The sequence below is a fragment of the Branchiostoma belcheri genome, unplaced genomic scaffold (genome assembly GCF_001625305.1).
Source record: "Branchiostoma belcheri isolate BF01 breed outbred unplaced genomic scaffold, Haploidv18h27 scaffold111, whole genome shotgun sequence".
Lineage (NCBI taxonomy): Eukaryota > Metazoa > Chordata > Leptocardii > Amphioxiformes > Branchiostomatidae > Branchiostoma > Branchiostoma belcheri.
The window spans coordinates 797,415-818,936 of NW_017802503.1; the positions used below are offsets into that span (position 1 = coordinate 797,415).

The window sequence follows — 21,522 nt, forward strand, 5'->3', positions numbered from 1 at the left end:
TTACGTCATCTTTAGTCATATGATCTCGACTCAGTGTTGCGCCATTTTGTTCGAGACGAGAAAACTGGGACCTCTCCGCGAAAAGTGGTTTTTAGCTCGAAAAATCGACAATTAGGCAGACTGTCAGGCGATTTTAGGTGAGTATGACATCCGCTGAAGATATTCTGACGAGAGTTTTGTCCGTAACGCGCTGTTTTGGGCGGGAATTCGGGTTATTTGTGCGGCTCACGTGACGGTCCCCGTGAGTAGAGGCCTTGAGTCAACACTTGTATGTCACACCGGTGTTGAGACTTTTCCGCACTTGTCGCCTCTAACATGCATAAATCATAATCTTGACATGTCTACCTTCTTGTACGTCGCAGTTAAAACGATCTATGTGTCTATGTTGGGTAGAACTCTGGCCTAAAAGGCTGTACTTGCGATGTGTGCTGTGAAAAATTATAATTTTACAGTCAGACCTAAGCTATGGGCACTCCCTGTTCTCTCTTGCGAATTGATTTTTTTGTGGGCAGTTTTTCTTTAATTTCTCCGTCTTTCTAGGTGCAGGAACTACAACGTTCCTAGACATACACAATTCACCTCCCTACAGTACTGTTTTGCTGGTCTAAATCGTGTAATTTCTGGCATATCTTTCACACATCGCATTTTTGGCACAGGTGATAATTTTTCTCTACAAAAAGATAAACGTCATGCTTAATCATATGATTTCTAGAAACCCCATTCTCGTGTGTATTAAGTTGAAACGCCCATTGAGATAGATAGACAGATATCAGTGATGTACATATACCAATAATTTGTCACTTACAAAATGTTTAAAATGGTCAGGAAGTTTATAATTGAAGACATCTGCTGATGCTTACATCCTGTGTTCTGTGTAGATGTCCATGTATATACCACCTTGGTGCATGCCCATGTGAGTGGGAGGTATTCTCTGTGACCATGAATCACTTCTTCTACACTTCCACAAACTTCTGCACTCTGGGGCAAGGAAGTGCCAGGAAGTGGTTGTCTCTGTCCACCCCCCTCCCCCTTGCCCCAGTTCTTTATAAACTTAAAGTACAAGTGGCCACCTTTAGTACTGCTTTAGAATAGATCTAAAAAGGATCACCTGGCCTATGAGACCACTTTTCGTAGTCACTTAGATAATTTATTCCATTGATGCAAGCGCTAAAAATCCTGTGATCTGTCTTTAGTGACCTCCTGTCCACGTTGACCAGATTTTATCAGTCCTGAGTGTTCTTGTTGGTCACTTCTGGCCGTTAACCCTTAGCCTCCTGGTCACTGACATGATTTTAGCTAGGTTGGAATTTGACCCCATGAAAAAGTGTGTGCAAAGTGCACGTGTATGAGCATGAGATAGATTACACAACTGTGATAACGTGGGAACAGAAGTATGATGAGAAAATGGATAGATGATAGATAGAAATTTTACTTTGTGGTGACTGGAACAAAAGATGGAATGGCTAAAACTTAGAAGTTTGTAGTCCCAAGACTTTTGTTTGGCCTCCAAAATACACATTTTAAATAGCTTAAAAAGAATCGTTTGACTAGATGTTGGATTTAAGTGAGAAGAATAGTGTCTTATTCCGAAGTTATTGCTTGAAGATTTTCCTGAAATTACATCACTAAAAATAAAAAGGGAAAAGAAGTACAAAATCCATGCCATTGCTAAATTTACTCTAAATTATCCCCCCAGAACTACATGTATGAGCCAAGTAACCAACATAACATACTTTTTAGCGATTTTTCATCTGCTGTCAGTCACATGGTATTCTGTATTGATTGTGTACAGATCTCTTTGTAGTGGCCAATAGATGTGTTGACACTTGAGTTGTTGGTTACATTACGCATTACCTCTGCTATCATGTGCTCTCTGATAATGCAGGAGCATGTGTGAATGTACATGAAGACAAAAAAAGAAACATAGATCAAAGATGATTCTGATCTGATTCAGATACTAGAAGTTGCCTGATTTTGTGTTTATTCTAGTTTCATTCTACATGTAAGTGATCTTCTGTTTTGATAGCATTTGTCACACTGTCAAAGCTATAAAAAATTTATGAAAATTCCCCGTGGAGTTTTAGGTTTAACCGCATGTGAAGTCAAATGAAGATTGACAGATTTTTGTATATTTTTTTCCAGGTTGGAAGAATCTAAAAGAATTTTGCAATCATGTCATCAAGGAAAAAGGTTTTGTTGAAAGTCATCATCCTCGGAGACAGTGGGTAAGTTGTGTATCTAAAATCATATCTGGCAATGTCATTTTTTAAAACAGAATATACAGTATACAAAACCTATGTAGAAAGGTTTCACTTCCTTAGTTTCAGTTTCACCAAACTGGTAGTCTACCAATGCACAAGAGGATTATTATAATTACTTTGGAGTACTGTTTTGTGTAATGTTTTGAGTGAAATGTTTTGGATGGCTGAGCTGTGGGTTTGTGTATCTTTCCAGAGTAGGTTGACAGTACATACATATGGGTGGGGGAAATTGACAGGCAGAATGACAGGAAATCAAAAGGTCAGACTCAGAAAATGGGGTGAACATGAAGATCTCTGAATCTGACCAGGAGCCAGGGCTTCACATGCGGGAATTTTGGAAGTCCGAAGTCTCAGATTTCTTCGTTGTAACTCATTATACTTTCTCGTTGAATCTCATTGTGGGCAAGATATCCTTGATGAACCAGTATGGAAATATAAAATAATGTCCTGGGTAGCTGAGCTGTGGGTTTGTGTAGGCAATTTATAATTTATAATTTCATGGTTGTAAGTTAATTCTTTCTTGTTGATCCTCAGTGTTGGCAAGACTTCCCTGATGAACCAGTATGTGAACAAGAAGTTTAGTAACCAGTACAAGGCCACCATTGGCGCAGACTTCCTCACAAAAGAAGTCATGGTGGACGACAGACTGGTAACCATGCAGGTAAAGCTACATTTTCTACATGCAATGATTAAATCACACATCGTGTTTGCATTAAAATCTATCCAAAGCAGTACCGTAGTCGTGTAAAATAAAGTTTGCAAAAAATGAAGCTTCCTCACAAAAGTCATGGTGGACGACAGACTGGTAACCATGCAGGTAACTATTATGCTTACACATTTTCTCTGCAATGATAAAATCACACACCATGTGTGCATTGAATATCTGAGTGGGGCAGTCTCTCTCTCTCTCTCTCTCTCTCAATCTTTTAATCCGTCTCAAAAGACTATGATGCAGTAGTGTAGGATAAAATGGGTGACGGTACATAGCACTTCACATTTGTGTTCATTATGTAATTTGTATCAGTCACATGACAATTAGAACACTGAACACAATTACTCGTATATGTTTACAAAATATATGTGGAAATACAGAAAACATATTGGCTAGAAACCGTACCAAGATCCAAACCTTACCCTTTAGACAGACTCCAATACACAAAAGTACTTTTTAACATTCCCCTCCACACCCAGGCCACATCATTTATTGCTGGTTGTTTTATCTTACTGTCCTTCCCCATTACCAGGAGAAGTAGTTACTGTAAGCCCATCCTAAAAGGCTGTGGAAATGACCATGCATAAATTAGGTACAAATCGAAGTGCTGCTGTACACAGGTCGCAGACTGCCTGGCTCCTGCAGAATACCTACTCTGTCATTGGGGCCCTTTTGTAAATGAAACTAGCACTAGTAGCTGTACATTTACTGTACAGTTCCTTTTACATGTGTTTTTCCATTTCATAAATTGAGCTTGTACATGTACTACTTTATTGTATATTCCTTTTTTATGAATAAGTAACTTTTCTGTACAATGTAGGGGAGTTTCGTTTACCATCAGTGACCATGAAACTTGAAAGCATCCTTATTACCATCTATGTTGTTGAGTGTCTGCCTTTTAATCTCCCAGCAGACACAGCCACCATGAGATGTGGTCTTTAAAATGTGTCCGAAACTGAAAAGTTGGTAGGGAAATATCTAGTATTTGCTGACAAATAACTCCTTTACTTTTACCCATGCCTGTCTACTCTGCCAGAAATGGGACACTGCCACAACGTGATCTTAAAAATGTTTCGGAAAGAGATGTAGGGAAATATCCCACATTTGCCAGCAAATGTCAGCATTAATTCTTCCCTGTTCCTCTCTCTCTCTAACATCAGATCTGGGACACAGCAGGCCAGGAGAGGTTCCAGAGCCTGGGTGTGGCGTTCTACCGAGGAGCTGACTGCTGCGTGCTTGTGTACGACGTGACCATGCCCAATGTCAGCATTAATTCTCCCTTGTTCCTCTCTCTCTAACACCAGATCTGGGACACAGCAGGACAGGAGAGGTTCCAGAGCCTGGGTGTGGCGTTCTACCGAGGAGCTGACTGCTGCGTGCTTGTGTACGACGTGACCATGCCCAACACGTTCAAGTCGCTGGACTCTTGGCGAGACGAGTTCCTGATCCAGGCCAGCCCCAGGGACCCCGAGAACTTCCCCTTCGTGTTGCTCGGCAACAAGGTCGACTTGGACAACAGAGCAGTGAGTACTACTCGATATTACAGCACGACGGCAGAACGTACTGCACCTGTGCGAAACCCGTAATGTATTTCGCATAGCACTTCATTAGAATGTCTGCTTTAAGGCAGGCATACATATTAAAGATATTAACCCAAGGTGCATTTTGTGTTTGTTTGTCTGTGTGTTGGTTGCTTGTGTCGAAAAGTATTTAAATGACTGTGGGTGCATGTTGGTGTTAAACTTGGAATGGAAACAATTCTTTACTACCGTAGTCACAAAAAGACACATTGGCAGTGACTGTCGTGAATTTGTGGGGGTGAAGTCACTGCAAAAATAAAAAAAATATAAAACCACCACGAAATTTTCACAATTTACGGTATGTAATACGCTGATTTGCCGTTCCTTGCAGGTCTCGACCAAGCGGGCGTCAGGCTGGGCCTCCAGTAAGAACGACATCCCGTACTTCGAGGTGAGCGCGAAGGAAGCCATCAACGTGGAGCAGGCATTCCAGACCATCGCCAAGAACGCCCTCGCCCAGGAGACGGAAGTGGAACTCTACAACGAGTTTCCCGATCAGATCAAGCTCACGAACGACGCAAAACAAAAGAACGAGGGCTGTGCCTGTTAAGTCTCGTCAGGAAAAAAACAAAAAACCTGAACCCTTTTCTCGCCTGTGGATGGCATGTCCTCTGCCCTATGACCCTTACCCTTTCACCCTTACCCTTTGACATGCGTGTCCACAGGAGAAATGGGGTCAGGTCAGTGGATAGTTTGTAATTACTTGGGGTTTTGTCAGGTCCAATGAGGGGAACTGAACATTTTTTTTTTGATACTGCACTAAGGCCACCACTTGCACACACAATTGTACAAAGAGTTGCTGAGTTATCAAGTGAAACACTGCAAAAGCATGTTCAACCAAGACAAGAAAACAACAACTGCCCATAGCACTATAACTGGCTTGAATAACGAAGGCACAACTTTTAGAACATTGAAGCTCATTGTTAAGAATTGCATGACCAGGAAGACACGCGTGTCAGTTAAGAAACGGTCCATTTTGACCTGTCAATCTTTCCCAAGCTCACAGGAACTTGGGCTTGTCTTGCACCCCACACAGTAATTGTTAGTTGACAGTGAAGTTACCAGAAGTATATATTGTGAGGCTAACCCTATCTCGAGCCCTGTGGGCTAGACCTAAACACTTTAATACAGGTGCCGCTTCTGCCAGAGAGTTCACAACAGAATTCATGCACAGCCTGGATAGACTTTGACGAAAGTTTGCAAATGTTTGTTGAAAAAATGAAAGGAAAGTAAGGCCTTTGTAATACTTCTTTGGAAAATCAGAAGGCACACAAAGAATTAGAGTGATATGGTCGGAATTTCTAGAAAAGGGTTTTCAAACTTCTCTCTTGAAATTGAACAACAATTTCTGAAGACTTGTCATGCTGCACCTGGTTTTAAATGAATTCTGTTTGTGCAGATTTCGTGCAGAAAAAGGCGGTAACCATTCTTTCAAGAGGCTTCCCAAAAGAAACGGTAAAGAAGACAAGTTGAAGGAGTGTGGGTGACAAACATGTTGGACACTTCTGATCAACTTCTGCAGAAATATTTCCTATTCTTATGCTAAAATGTGCAGCAAATGCAAACAACACTTCAGCATATCATGTATGTGTACGTGTGATCTAAGTGGTGGCAGTGTAAGGAATAGTATATTTATGATTACATCTAAATACATTGCTTGTTCATATTGAATCCTGACCAGACAACAAAAAAGACGATAGACAAAAAAAACTAACAATGAGTCAATAATTAGATACAAAAGTTGATGTACCTTCTATATCATGATTGTATATGTACCCCATTTAACACATAGCGGGAAATTTTGCATTGTAAATGACAGTTTTTGATCGACGTGGTATTGGAGATGTGAATGGTTTAAAAATGCACAATTTTGTTGTGGGGAAAAAAGAGTTGAAAACTCGCAGTTGAGAGGACTTGATGTTCCTTACAGGGGTGAGAGCACACACAGGGCAGTTTCATTTATATTATTGAGAGGGAGGGATGAAAAAAATACACAAATACTCCCAACCCTTTACACCTTTTACATTTTTGTTTGAATCATTTAAAAGTCAACACCTTCCCCGTTACCTATACTTTGATTCGTCATACCCATACCCCCTTATTTCTTGTATACCCCCCTCCCCGTACCCCCCAAAATCTCTCTGAAGAAGTAGCCTTTGTTCTGTGTGCTCCGGGTAAGATAGAGAACGCACCACACCGACTGTTGGTATAAATAGTGTTGTATGAATACTGGTAGTTGTAATCATGCTTTTTCTAGTGAGCGTAATTCCCTTGTGTATCATACAGTGATAAGATTTGACTTAAATTTCTTTTGTCTATATAAAATAATGTGTAAGAGGAATACGAAAATGGCACCTGCTGTCGAGAATTTCAAACCTTCACACCAAGACAATTTCAATTCTCTCAAGCTGAATGTAGAAATAGTCTGCTTGCCAGTTTTATGAATTTTGCTTTATTAGACTAGATATGTATGATCTAGAAATGTACTTCATGTAAAATCTGGGAAATTCAGATCTTGCATTGCTACCTAGCTACATGTAGGCTTGTTGCCCCCAGGCATGCTATGAAGGCATTATTGCTGACTGAATCAACAGTGGTTCCAAAAGATGCCCAAAACCTGTCCCAACATTTTTGACAAATACCATAATATGTGAATGATAATGGTAACACATACAGTGTAGCTTCGCCTTGGAAGGAAATGAGTTTTTGTGTAGCACAGAAGGCCTACACAGAATGGAACACTGTATCTGGTAACAGTGAGTATACAGGTGGTACAACAATTTGTCCATTTTCTGCATGTAAGGTCTGCAGATGTTGCTTTCGAAGATGCACAACTTCACCTGTATCTGTAGTTTTCAGGAACGACTGTCCAGGCAATGTCTAAATTCGCGAATTCTTCCAGAGATTTGATTTTGTTTTGTCCGATTCATGTTAGAGGTGTGTTTATGCCCACAGACAGAGGGTCCCTTCGTTTATGGCTGTATGTGTATTTCTTAATATACAATAAACTCGTAGTTCCTCAAATATACAGTCTCCTGTGCTGGTTTAAAGTACATGTATTAACATAAACAGATGTGTGTACATGAAAAGGACTTGTACATTCTGTACTATCATGAAAGTTCATCTGTGTTGGTAGTTACATGTTTAAAGTTAAAACTTTTGGTCCAACACAAAAAATTCACCTAGAGCTTTCGACCAGTACGTCACACTTCAAAGAAGTCACGTGACAAGCTTCACTGGGTCAGTCTACTGAGGAAGACCAGAGTGACTGGTCGAAAGCTCTAGGTGAGATAATTTTTTGTGTTGGATCAAAAGTTTTAACTTTAAACATGAAAAGGACTGGAGCACTGACATAGGGGGTAGGGTGTATACTGTTTGGACTGTGGAGGATACACGATTAAACCCTGCCTGGGTCATACCAAAGGTGCATACGAAACAAGGGCAGAAGTGTCTAGCCTCCGTAGCAGGCTTATACATGTAGAACTGGGGGTTTGGTGGTCTTCGGCTGTTTTCTGATTAACCCAGTTCGGTGATATTTCAACCAGACCGGCTATGCAGTCAGAAAATAGCACATAAAAGCTCACAAAGACCATGAAGACCCCCCCCCCCCCAGTTTTTGGTATGATATGAAGGCAAAGAAGTGTCCAAAATTTGTTCAAAGTACATGTACAATCAAACTGTGGAATTAGACTGTGACTTGGAAGTTTTGTTGTTGGAGGTTTTATACGTAGTAACGGAATGTTGGTCATGTCTGGGTTGAAATCAGGACGATATTTACTAAACGAAATTAAGTAAGGGTACGGTACGGTACGGTACGGAGTAAAACAGTTTAGTAAATAGTATAAAGTTAGAGAAAAGTGTTGACTGTTCGAGAGGTCGGTTCAAATTACTGTTTCAGAATGTTGTGTAAGTACAATTCGCTTATTATGACAAAAATACCTTCGACTGTTGGTACTGAGGGTTACGGTACGGTCACATTTGTTATAAGTCGTTAGCCTCTACCAGGCTTGGGGAGGCGGCTGGAAAGAGTAGAAATCGGCCAAATAGAGAGATAAGCATGGCAAAGGAGTTTGTCCGGTGAGAGAACATTTATACAACGGACAAACTCCCTTGGCATGCTTATCTCTCTATTTGGCCGATTTCTACTCTTTCCAGCCGCCTTCCCAAGCCTGGTAGAGGCTAGTAAGTCGTCGTCTGATTTGGTTTTGATGTGGTAGAATTTTCAGGCAGGCTGTGACAGAACCAGCCACCGACAAGAGTCTAATAAGACAGCCTTTTCCGAAACAAGGCGGCTGAAATTTTGTATAGGACACATGCACGACTATCCGATTAATGCCCTGTTTGCGATCATCGTGCAACGAATGTGCAAACTAGCCTCTGCCAGGCTTCGAGAAGCGGCTGGAAAAATTGGCTAAATAGAGAGATAACATGCACCCATGCGGCAAAGTATAATGTACTCTATAGCAGACCAACCCCCTCGGCATGTTATCTCTATTTGGCCAATTTCTCCCTCGGCATGTTTCTATTTGGCCAATTTCTACTCTTTCCAGCTGCCTCCCGAAGCCTGGTAGAGGCTATGTTCAACCGGCCGTTAGAAAGGAACGAATTCTACCACTAAGGCAACTACTACAAACAGTAGAATGGCGGTGATTCCTAGACTTGTGGCGCCGGAGATGTAGGGCGTTGTGGTCTGGAGGACGCCGCCTTCGGTTGGTTTGTCGGGGTTCGGTTGTCCGGCGGTTGTCGGGCACACGTCGGCTCCGCCCTCCGGTCGGCAGAAGGTCGTGTAGAAGCCGCAGCAGCGGAAGAACGCCTGCCGATTCTCCTCGCAGTCCGGCACGACCGCAGACTGCTGGTTGACGTCCTGCGGCGTCAGAACCTGACAGAAGGACTATGATTTGTGAAATGAAACTTTTTTTTTATTCCAACATTTCATGGCTCGACATGGCGACGGCACACTCAAGTTATATCAACTTATTTTATGCCCTCGCCAACGCAGAGGACAAATACAGGACAGGACAATACTCAATTTCACTTGAGTTAAGTGAGAAAAGTCGTGTAAAGTGCCTTTCCCAAAAAAAGGGCACAAGATCGGTGACATGTCAGGACTCGAACCCGGGACCTCTTGATTCCGAGTCGAGCACTCTGCCGTTACGCCACACGACCCCGCACAAATGAAACTTGGATGTTGAAACTGATAAGATATGAATCGAGATAATGTTTAAATTTTGTATGGACTTGTATATATTTGTATTGTATTTCTATGACTGATTTAATATTGTAACTGAACCGAAGCATTTGTAAAAGACCCCTGACCCACCTCCCCTTGAACTCTTGAAAAGCGGCTCAGGTCGAATAGTGGTACTGTTACATAATGTACATTTTCTTAAAACTCTTTCTTACACAAGGTAATATGCCTGTACAACGAGTGTTTGCATCAAGACTCTCTTAGGACTCTGTGGTCTTTACTTTAGTGCCCATGTGAGGCTTTTTGTAATGTTTTTGTTCGTGTGTTTGTACATGTATTGCAATGTTAAATTTGCCAGACAAGTAACTGTAAAAAATCAGTGTTATTCAGCATGTTTTTGTACAGGCTGCGAGGCTCTTTTTTTTAATGAATAATAAACTGTTAAACTGTTATTTTCAGGGCTAAATAAAGGTTGAAAAAAAAGAAAAAACAGACCTCGGCGTCGTTGTACGTCAGGAAGAAGAAGTAGTACGCGCCGACGTCGACGTGGTTGGCGACGCAGTGCGCCGGGTTGACCAGGCCCATGTCCGTGACGTTGAACGTGCCAGCCTCCGCCAGGGCCTCGGCGTCCCCCTTCACCTGGCATTCAAACTGTACCTGAAAATTAGTATACATGGGGCCGTGTTAGTGTTAGTCTCCACCAGACTTCTTTGCAGGCTGAATAAATGGTAGAAATCGGCCTAAAAGAATATAGTTGGTCAGGGGAGTTGACCGGCAGTAGTGGGTTCAGTTTGCCTGCACAGGCAAACGGACCTTTCTGGCTGAATCTTAGGCCGATTTCTACTATTCATTAAGCCTGCAAATGAGTCTGGTGGAGAATAGTGTTGTGTGGCGTGCTCGACTCGGAACCGGGTTCGAGTCCTGCCATACCAACGATCTTGTGGCCTCTAGAAAGACACGACTTCAACACGAAAATGAGTATTGGCCTGTTCTGTATTTCTCCTCTACGTTGGTGACGGCATAGAGTAAGGGCATAGAGTAAGTTTTGAAAAACTTGTGTGTACCGTCACCATAGTCTCTACCAGACTACCTACGCTGGCTATATATAGGAGAATATTTGCCGGGGGAGTTTGGCCGCCTTGTGGGTTTGACTGGCCGCGGAGGGAAAGAACCAACCTTCGGCGGCCGGACTAGCCTTGCCAAGTTTACTCTCCCTTTTGCCGAATTCTACGATCCGTATTATTCCCGTAGAAAGGCCTGGTGGAGGTTACCGTCACCATGTCTTGTCATGAAGTGTCAGAAACAAAACACACAACAAAAGAAGCAACAAAACAGTACCTCTGCGGTGTAGGAGGTTGAGCCGGCCACCCTGAAGCCGTGCGTGGCCAGGACGCGGCCCCACACCACCAGCTCTGCCGCCTGGACCCGCCGGGAGATGTTCCACGGCTCGTACCCCACCGGGTGGTCACAGCACCAGGATGGCGGGACGGATACAGCCACCAGCAAAGCGGTAAGAACGGTGAGACCGAGCATTTTAGCGACTCTCTCTTATTCTGTCTATCTGTCTTTCTCTCTCTGTCTCTGTCTGTCTCTCTCTCTCTCTCTTTGTCTCTTGCCGTCGGTTGCGTCGGTGAAGATGTGTAACTTGCTGACTTGACGATATCTTAAGTCAGGACGATCAAACCATTTTTTGGGACACGGCGGCGTCCGCATTTTATGATACATTAACTTCGACATGCATGTGTCTTAAGTAAGAAAATGTACACTCATTCGAAGCAGATTTAAATTTTTGCTTCATTAAGCAACAACAAAAGTAACGTTCCTTTTAATTTCCAGGTGTATTCTCGTTGGTAACTTCTAACGTTACGATATTACCCCCCCTCTGACCAACACGTTGGTATAGTCCACTCACGATGACATAATATACTACCCGATGTATACAGTAAGCAGGGTGGTCTCATTGTAATCTACAAGCAGATCCTAGGGTGGCATAAGACAGTATCAAACCAGAAAGTTACATTTGCATAATGCAAATACATAATGTTTCCCTTCGCATATGGTCTGCTCTGTTAATTCTTACTCATACACATTCATATACATGTATATGGTCAGACAGGAGTCCAAATCCCCCCTGCTACGAAATTGCAACATGATGTAACCCAACACTAGTTACCATGGCAACAGGCAACATTGGTTCAGGCCAGAGGTCACTTTTTGGAGAAGAAGAAGAAGAAACTGAGCAAAAACATAGACAGGCAGTATCAATTGGCCAGAGAGGGTCCAATACGACTTGTACCAAGCGTGTATTGTGACCACAACTGAGCACAGTACATGAAGAGCTATATATATATATATGCATTAAACTTTGTATCACCCCGTCTTCAGACTAATATTCTTACGTCATGACATATACGTGCGCGTTCCCCTGGTCAGGAATCGGTTAGTCTCCACTAGACTAACACGACGGGATCAAAACAGCAAGATCTAGTCAAATAGGGTGAATAATAATCAGCCATCAGGCAAAATTGTACATATCCTTGCATTATTCAATAGATATCCACCAACCTGGCAACAAAAAAAAAAAGATAAGGAAGAAGTTACGTAAACCATGAAAGCTCACTTTATTGTCTACCTTAACGATTTTCTAATACATTTGTACATTCTACGATTTTGTGGAGGATTGAAAGACTGAAAAACTCTACACAAGGCAATATGCCTGTACAACGAGTCTTTGCATCAAGACTCTCTTAGGACTCTCTGGACTTTACTTTAGTGCCCATGTGTGGCTTTGTAATGTGTTTGTTTGTGTGTCTGTACACGTATTGTAATGTTAATTTGTATTTGTACTTACTACACAGTTGTAAAAAAATCAGTGTTATTCAGCTTGTTTGTGCACTGGCTGCAAGGCTGATTTTTATGAATAAAACTTGAAACTTGAGGATTGCGAAAGCTTAAGCACTGGTCATGTTTATAAACTGGCCTAGGTTTGTCCCGGTACGACTTGGCAGAAGAAGAACATAAGTCGGTGACAAGCAGCGTCGTACCACTTATTCTGGGAGACCAGAACGCAATCTTCGATAGACAGAAGACTGTTATGCCCTCTCGGGGCCTTTGCCTCAACATTGTTTAACGATTTTGTAGTAGATTCTAAGATTTTCTGAGGGATTGCCCAAGCACTAGCCATTGTGTAGCGGCCAAGGTTTGTCCATTTTGTATCGTAGGTTTATATTTCAGCTTAGTAGGTTTTTCTGCTTTATAGATGCTTACATCTGTCCTGGTACGACTTGGCAGAAGAAGAACATGCGGCGATGGCACGCAGCGTCGTACCATTTATTCGGCCACAAGTCGGTGACAGTGGCGGAGACCAGAACGCAATCTTCGATAGACAGAACGCTGTTCGGCTGTCCCGGAGCCCAGGAGTCGTACCCGCAAAGGGCGGTGCCGTCCACCCACTCAAACTTCCCCTCCTCGCGCTGATCGTGCAGGCCGAGCCAGAAGTCCGTGTCGTTGCTGACGGACTGGGAGAGGGAGACCAGGAAGGCGTTGGTGTCGGCGTCTCGGGGCATGGCGAGGGTCCCGCCGTCCTGAAAGCAGGCCAGGTCAGCGTCCCAGAACGTTGTACGGATGTCGCGCGACTGGTAGCAGACTCCTCGGAACTTGGTATATCCTTCGGGGCAAGCTACAGACGTATCGGACCACTTTCTGCTTTCTTTACAAGACACTGGCGTCGTCTTGTTGCCCATCTGGTCGAGAAGACGCTGGTTTAGGTAAGCGGTTTTGTTTCGCTCGTTGGCCAGGTCGCGTTTCAGGGCGCCGACAGTGGTGGACAGTCGCGACGTTTTGTTGAATGACACCATGAGGAGAAGCCCCATGGTGACAAGGGCTACCGACACCACAGTAAAGGTTATGCCGGCGGCCGCGTAACACCGAAAACTACAGAGACTACGGCCGCCGCTAGGGGCGTTCAGATGCAGTCTGTCCGAAGACGTATCGACATGACTGGCGGTTTTTGTGGCTTCAGTCCCCTCCTGAAGTGATTTCGCTCCCGAGGTAGGTTCCTCCACCGGAGTTCCCTGGACAGGCGAGGAAAGCCCCACAATTTATTTTATTTTCCGTCATTTTTATACAGGGTGGCCCATTAAGTGATTGAATGAATGAAAGACCTTTATTATATTGTGCGTTTGTACTATAACAAGCTAAGTACAGGTCATGAATAGACAAGGAAAAGGATACAGCAATGTCACTTAAACTATACATACTAATGTGATCTACTATTTACATTGTTCGACTTCTTCTCGCTTCTTGACGCAGTTATAGGGCCTTATAGATGTACGAGTATATAGAACTAATGATACATGGTTTGTCAAGTTTCATAAGAAATATAAATTTTTCTGATTCATTTGTGATTACACTTCTTTTCAATGGGGCCCTGTTTTACACAACAAAACACAACAGTCACATACAAACAGTAAAAATGGTATACAATAAATAATGATAATGGCAGTGATGATAAAGAAGAAAAAAACAGTAACTAACCACAATCTGTACTCTCACGGCCTCCGGTTCTTCGTACGTGTCTGAAGACGATTCTAGACACTCGTGAAACTCGTTCCGTGCTGCATTGTCGTTGCTATAGCCACGTCCACTCGTGCTACAGTAACGGACAGCCCGATATTGGGACAATGGTCCGCTGGTCTGTCCGTTCCCGGACACCACCCTATGGGCACAGACAGGCTGTGCTTGCTCGTACATTTCCACTGTGATGTTGTCGCAGACAGACAACTGATTCAAAGTCTATATACAAATGTATATACCAGAAGAACATGAATATCACAAGTCACGATGAAGATTAGTCTGGCGGGAGGACGACACCTTCGCTCTTATCTTATCTTCTTTTATAATAACGACGACGACAGTATAGCGCGACGTATTTCAAATGAGATTTTGTTTTTCTGCGACTGCAAGACTAATTTTCCGGGGAAAAAAGAAGTCAATCTGAAAAAGAACACACTTTTTTTATTTGTTCAAAGATCGATGTCAAAGACAGTTGTCATCAGTTACATTAACAACCGGTCAATAATGTTGACCTTTGTAGCAAGAAAATGGACACTATAAGTTACACCCCATGCGAATGAGCCCATGTACAATCTTTTGCAACCACAAAATTTATGAATAACGCATTTTGTAGGCCTGTACGGTGTCACAGTTCGTCACGTGTGTCATCACGTGTGCTAACGTCACCATTTTCTGTGTCGACGTCACGCGTGCCGACGTCATCCTTTTCTGTGTTGACGTCACGTGTGCCGACGTCACCATTTTCTGTGTCGACGTCACGCGTGCCGACGTCATCCTTTTCTGGGATGACGTCACGTGTTCCGACGTCATCGTCACGCTTGCCGACGTCATCACTTCCTGTGACCGGCCCGTGCGGCTCGTCCAGGATGCGGACTACGTCCTTGAGAAGTTCAATGTCAAGGTCCTGGAACTCCTGACGCGTGACGTACCCGACCTTGTCCTTGTCCAGAATGTCGAACATCTTGTCGATGACCTTCAGGTCTTCCTCTTCTATGTTCCCGTCTCTGTCTTCGTCCACTACGCTTTCCTCGTAGTAGACGGAGAAGAGTTCCTTGGTGAGTTCGGTGGTGTTCCGCGCCTCCATCAGGTCCAGAATCGCGCCCCTCACGCTCTCCACGTCCATGAAGCCCATGTCGATGGAGCGGTCCCCTTTACGGTAGGTCCACTGCACCCGCACCTCGCTTAGCGCCGTGTACTTGTCGATGTCGGTCTCTGTACAGTCCTCGGAGGTGTTGAACTGGTTCACCGGGTCCCACATGATGGTAGCGGCGACGCTGCGGCCGTAGGACCGCACCTGGTGAAAGAGAAGTTTATTGCAAATTCATTCCCGGAGGCTTATTTCAAATTACAAACATTGAAACAGAGTATAAAACTAGAAAGGTAACATTTGCAATGAAAATGCATAATGTTTGCCTTCACATATGGTCTGCTCTGTTAATTCATACTCAAACACATTCATATGTTACATGGTCAGACAGGAGTCTAAATCCCTCCTGCTATGAAATTGCAACGTGATGTAACCCAACACTAGTTACCATGGCAACAGACTCAACATTGGTTCAGGTCAGAGGTCACTGGAGAAGAAGAAGAAGAAGAGGAAGAAAATGAGCAAAAACATAACTAGAATCTACATAATGAAAGGTAGTCGTCTAAAACTATACCTGGTGGAAATAGCCTGACGGGATGAAGATACAGTCCCCGCCCAGCAGTGTGGCCCAGGTCCACGGGACGTCAGAAACCTGTCACAGTGGTGCCGAAAATAATTTTGTCAGGTTGGCAGAATCAAGGAGGCGGAATCAAGTTTAAAGTCATTCAACCTCCTTGGCAGAATATAGGATATTGTTATGAGAAGCTCTGAGGAAGGTGTCTGATTGACTGAAAATGATAAAAAAAACCCTCCAACTCTGTCCTGCCACTTGCTACATAATGCAACCCAACACCATAGGGTGTCTGCTACAGCACCAGTCATTGACCTCATGTGTTTGGAACAGAAGACGAAACGGAGCAAAAACAACGTGTTTTCATTCTGCGAAGGTAAACATAACAAACAAACAAACAAACAAACAAACAAACCTGGGGGTGTGCCAGGAGGTCGATCCTGTCCATGTCCAGGTGAGAGAAACTGGAGCCGGAGTACCGCCTCTTCACGTCCACGTCAAGTAGATCCTCGTACTTCGCCTCGACCATGATGAAATCCTTCCGCCCCGAGACCAGGCAGTGCAAGTTGTGGTCGGCGTCATAGTGGAGGAGGGACCTGGTGGGTTTGAACAAACCAGTATCAACCTGTTACTTGGATGGATTGTTGGACGATTCGGTCCCCATCCGATCAGGACGATTCGGTTCCATTTAACACATGTAGTTATCTGACACATTATAAACGTTATCTTGTCCTTAAGACCAGTTATACTTTCTGATGTGAGGCTGATATCTGTATCTGTATAGCCGACGTAACAAACCAGCTTCCCATGCACGCGGCGCGGCGGCAGCTGGCTACATCACACCGACTTGTTACCTTAGCTTTGAGCATCTCAAATGAACTATGAATATTGTGTATAGCTATCTAATGATAATGACCCTACTGTACTTGGTGACAACGATATTAGCAGTCAGTAGAGTTGCACACTACTATATGTCCTCCATTACATGTGGAGCCTTAAAAAAACTGTGGTCGTGTGGCGTAACGGCAGAGTGCTCGACTTAGAAGCAAGAGTTCGAGTCCTGACATGCCACCGATTTTGTGCCCTTGGGAAAGGCACTTTACACGACTTTCCTCACTTCACTCAGGTGGAAATGAGTATTGTGAGTCTGTATTTGTTTCTATGTGTGGGACACAACACCAGCAACAGCTGCCTTTGTCATACATGTATTGTAACAGTTACAATCTCAATAAATTAATAAAACGTACCTGGTGCCTCCGCCAGACAGCCAGAGGTTGGACTCCAGTATGCTCCTCCTGAACGTCCCGCAGAGTAAGGAGCGAGGAACCTGCATCTCTGCTCGCATGGGGTCGGGCAGCAGGGACACCACGTACCAGTCCTCGCGTCGGTAGCTGTCTAAGAACTTTTCTAAGGACATCCTCTGTGGGCGAGCTTTTCTATCTTCGTTCTTCGTCTCCACCAAGACGTCCAAGTCCCCGTAGGTCTCCCTGATGTACTCATCACTCTGCCAGTTGGTGACGGCGGGGGCCTTGGCTATGGCTTGCCTGTACACGAGGGGTACGTAGTCTTTAACGTGGCGGTTCCAGAAGTCTACTGGGCTCAGAGGCTCCGCGTACTCTTGGACCGGCCCTTCCGGCGCTCGCTGGCAGCCTAGCGGCATTAGGTGGCCGTCTGGTAGCCCGGAGTCGCCCGGTTCGACCACTGGTGGAAAGACGATGTCCATTGCCTCGTCTTTTGACAGGCTGATGTCCAGAAACCACCCAGAAATAAAGGTGTAGAGTAGTAGGTTCTTTGCAGGTAACATGGCGGCGAAAACTTCTTCAGTTTTGGACTGCTTTGTTGTCAAGTGGGAGGGGTAGTTTGACGCTCAGCAGGGCATATATAGGTCACTGCACGCTGTTTAGAAATAGAAAAAGGTCGTAATAGCAATTAATTAAACAGCAATTCGAATGAAAGCTCATCTTTGTTGGTAGAATTCATAATTGTAGAGTTTAAACTTTGTTCCAACACAAGAAATGAAGTTTAAACTCTACAACTAAACAACCTACCAGCCAGTCACGTCCTACTTGCAAAAATACTGTTGTAGATGGATTCTGAACAAGTGCAGCGTATATTGAAGAAAGACAGACACTTATGAATATGATCGCCAGCAATGCAAACGTAACCTTACCTTAGACAAGCAGGACATAGCTATAGCTATAGGTCACTGCACACTATTTAGAAATAGAAAAGGGTCGTTATAGCAATATACAAGCCACTCCTGTTGTACTTGCAAACATACTGTTGAAAATGAAGTCTGAATAAGTCACGTATACTGAAGAAACGCAGAAACTTATCAACATGATCATCAGCAATGCAAACATGGCCTTACCTAAGACAAGAAGGACATAGGTCACTGCACGCTATTTAGAAATAGAAAAGGGTCATTATAACAATCTACCAGTCACTCATATCCTACTTGCAAACATAGACAAATTATACGTATCTTAAAGAAAGATAGACACTTATGAACATGATCACCCGCAATACAAACATAACCTTACCTTAGACAAGCGCAGACACCTCTAATTCCTATGAACAGGTACTAGTAGTCGATTTGACCGGAAATACCCATTGCATGACGGGAACAAACCTGGCTCTCGTTCGCTGCAAAACTTGAGTCTGAAGACAACACGAAAATCATTGTAAAAAGAATCCAATGTTCTTTGATGATTTTGGTAGAAAAAAATGGATTTTTTTAATGTGTAAAGAAACGTTAAGTTGACTGGGTGAATCTTTACCACGAAAAGGGACAGGCAACACCGACGAAATGTGAAGATGTAATACCGGTTTTCCAGGGTGCCAACACAAAACAGACTATGCAATTTGTAATTAGAGCACACGGCGTGACCATATTAGTACATACAATGTAATGATGTGTAAGGAGAAGAGTGGACACAAACATCATAACATTAACACCTGTTGCATGACTACAAGAAACGGAGCTTTAGTGCTCTCGTTCGTTAATATCCAAGCAGATTCTGTGGGTCAATCAACGGCTCTCGGTGGCGCACCAAATCTGTTGTGTGTTTTGGGGACACAGTTCGGCAGATTACTACTAACGCAAGGTTACCAGTTTACGTGCAGGACCAGTTTACGGTCAGTTTAGTGACACGGCCACACTTCGAGGTGTACCAGCCAAAAATCAATGGTCGTGAGCAACAAAGAATAACATGAATATGATCCTTATATGTGTCTTTTATTTATTCACTGGATGGGAAAAAGTTTGCATTCAGCGACACAGCAGAGTATCTTCCGATATGACGGGACAGCAAGGTAACATGGACTTGGACGCATGTTGTGTTTTTCACATAATACAATACTCAAAATTTCGTCGATTTTTTAAAATCACAAGAATGCTAGGAAATTGTAACAATAGCTAGCATCAAACCTGGCTTTCTTATCTCAATGATCCATGGTGTTGTGAGGTATGAAACTTTCAAACACCTTGATATAAATGAGAAAAAGTACAGCGACAGTTGTCGCCGACTTTTTAATCGTCATCATCGTCGCATCAGGTGACGTCACCGTTTCGAACTGCAGAAAGGTTTATAAAAGTCGCACTGTGGCGCTGTTGCACATTAATTTATGCAAAAATGCTAAAATGGCTTCCTGCGTCCGTAGCGAAAAGTTTGCTCGGGTTTTCACGACGTTCCGCTGTGTCTGGAGGGGCATAGACGCTTGTTATCTATTGCAACAGTTTTATGGAACATCTTGGGCCATTATGTCACGTTCTACTGAGGGAAAAAAGCAGGTCCAGCCTCATTTAGCACCACAGCGCTACTGCATGCGACATTGGGCTACACACTGACATTTTACCGGGGTTTGTTGTTGACCACTTCGCTATTCTTTTGCAGAAAGTGTTTGTTTATGTGCGCTTATACGTAGAGCACTACAAGGACAAAGGTCCAAGTGACCGTTAATTGGTCACCCTAGAGCAATTCTCCACTGTTAACTACTAAATAAATAAAAGCTGGCACGGCACAAAAACACGCAGGGAAGAAATGACACGGCACACACTTCTATAACCGACGAACTACTGTTTCTTCACATGGGTTGAATATTTAGTTCTGCCCATGCGTTTTCACAAAAAATGGAATTTTCCCTAATTCGACCGTAAACTGGTAACTACCGTGGCCGACAAGAACAAAATTTTACACCGCAACTTTTGGTGTTTTTCACTGCAACTTTTGGTGTTTTACACTGCAACTTTTGGTGTTTTACACTGCAACTTTGGGTGTTTTACACTGCAACTTTTGCTGTGTTTTACACTGCAACTTTTGCTGTGTTTTACACTGCAACTTTTGGTGTTTTACACTGCAACTTTTGCTGTGTTTTACACTGCAACTTTTGCTGTGTTTTACACTGCAACTTTTGCTGTGTGGAAAACTTACACCCCTCCCCTTTTTAATGGACGGTCCCCCTGTCAGGTCAAAGGTGACAACGATGGCATGCAAACTACGTCGACTGAGTTATCCTTTTCGTGCATAAGTTTTTTAGAGGAAAAGCTTGGCTACGTTGTGACGTTAGTTTTTTCTAAAGGTTTTTCTAGCTTTGGCCTATAGACCGGGATAAATTTAAAAATGTTTCGACCAGGTCCAGTGATTACAAATTATGTTGCTTTTTTTGCTGCCATGCGTCACAACAAATTTATCAAGGACGTCAGATATCCAGCTCCAGACATCAACAGCAATGACATAAATTTTCTGCAGGTTAGTTCATTCACGAGTTGCACATTCCCAGGATCCTTTGCGCCCAGGGTAGGTCACGTGGGCGTCAGGGTAGGGAAAGGTCTCGGTAAACCACGTGACTCATCCTCGGCTCTGGTCGGAAGAAGGTGCCCTAAGCGATATCTGGCCGATAGTAGGCTGGGAGCATTCACATTTTCACGTAGTGTGTTGAATCAACCCTATCCTATCCCATACCGATAGTCATGGAGCAAAAATTCGATGCCGCTTTGCCGTACGAACGCCGTGAAAAACTACGTACCTCCCGCCGCCGGCAGTGGTGTCAGCCATTTTTGAAATTTCCGAGCGCTCGCGAACACTTCCGACTTCTTCCGACCAGAGCCGAGGATGAGTCACGTGGTTTACCGCGACCTTTCCCTACCCTGACGCCCACGTGACCTACCCTGGGCGCAAAGGATCCTGGGAATGTGCAACTCGTGAATTATTATTGGGTATGGACATCGTTTTTCTTCATTTTAATGTCCCTAGACGTCAGCTTGTGACTTGCCGCCGCCATCTTTGTCACCTTTGACCTGACAGGGGGACCGTCCATTATAAAAGGGGAGGGGTGTAAGTTTTCCACACAGCAAAAGTTGCAGTATAAAACACAGCAAAAGTTGCAGTGTAAAACACCAAAAGTTGCAGTGTAAAACACCAAAAGTTGCAGTGTAAAACACAGCAAAAGTTGCAGTGTAAAACACAGAAAAAGTTGCAGTGTAAAACACAGAAAAAGTTGCAGTGTAAAACACCCAAAGTTGCAGTGTAAAACACCAAAAGTTGCG

General features: G+C 43.6%; 4 protein-coding genes across 6 annotated transcripts; 1 reads left to right on the top strand and 3 right to left on the bottom strand.

The window, feature by feature from the left end:
- Position 1: 1 nt before the first annotated feature.
- Positions 2-7,577, top strand: LOC109487884 (ras-related protein Rab-7a). Its single transcript, XM_019791994.1, has 5 exons — positions 2-137; positions 2,143-2,225; positions 2,796-2,922; positions 4,278-4,496; positions 4,885-7,577. The coding sequence occupies exons 2-5, from the start codon at positions 2,173-2,175 to the stop codon at positions 5,101-5,103; spliced, it is 618 nt and encodes a 205-aa protein (XP_019647553.1). The 5' UTR covers positions 2-137; positions 2,143-2,172; the 3' UTR covers positions 5,104-7,577.
- A 1,567-nt stretch (positions 7,578-9,144) lies between these two features.
- On the bottom strand, positions 9,145-12,145 carry LOC109487561 (coiled-coil domain-containing protein 3-like). Its single transcript, XM_019791572.1, has 4 exons — positions 12,141-12,145; positions 11,080-11,284; positions 10,237-10,398; positions 9,145-9,432 (listed from the first exon to the last, which is right to left on the bottom strand). Exons 1-4 carry the CDS (start codon positions 12,143-12,145, stop codon positions 9,145-9,147), a joined length of 660 nt encoding a protein of 219 aa, XP_019647131.1.
- An 823-nt stretch (positions 12,146-12,968) lies between these two features.
- Positions 12,969-13,776, bottom strand: LOC109487970 (lithostathine-1-alpha-like). Its single transcript, XM_019792098.1, has one exon. It carries the CDS (start codon positions 13,611-13,613, stop codon positions 13,005-13,007), a length of 609 nt encoding a protein of 202 aa, XP_019647657.1. The 5' UTR covers positions 13,614-13,776; the 3' UTR covers positions 12,969-13,004.
- Positions 13,777-14,737: 961 nt separating this feature from the next.
- LOC109487756 lies at positions 14,738-17,870 on the bottom strand. 3 transcript variants are annotated; one of them, XM_019791837.1, is made up of 5 exons: positions 17,222-17,870; positions 16,390-16,570; positions 15,978-16,055; positions 15,092-15,610; positions 14,738-15,019 (listed from the first exon to the last, which is right to left on the bottom strand). In XM_019791837.1, exons 1-5 carry the CDS (start codon positions 17,776-17,778, stop codon positions 14,942-14,944), a joined length of 1,413 nt encoding a protein of 470 aa, XP_019647396.1. In that variant the 5' UTR covers positions 17,779-17,870; the 3' UTR covers positions 14,738-14,941. The 3 variants fall into 3 exon arrangements, with proteins under 3 accessions (XP_019647396.1, XP_019647391.1, XP_019647385.1); XM_019791832.1 differs by having other exon boundaries at positions 14,738-14,973; positions 15,046-15,610; XM_019791826.1 differs by having other exon boundaries at positions 14,738-15,610.
- Positions 17,871-21,522: the final 3,652 nt, after the last annotated feature.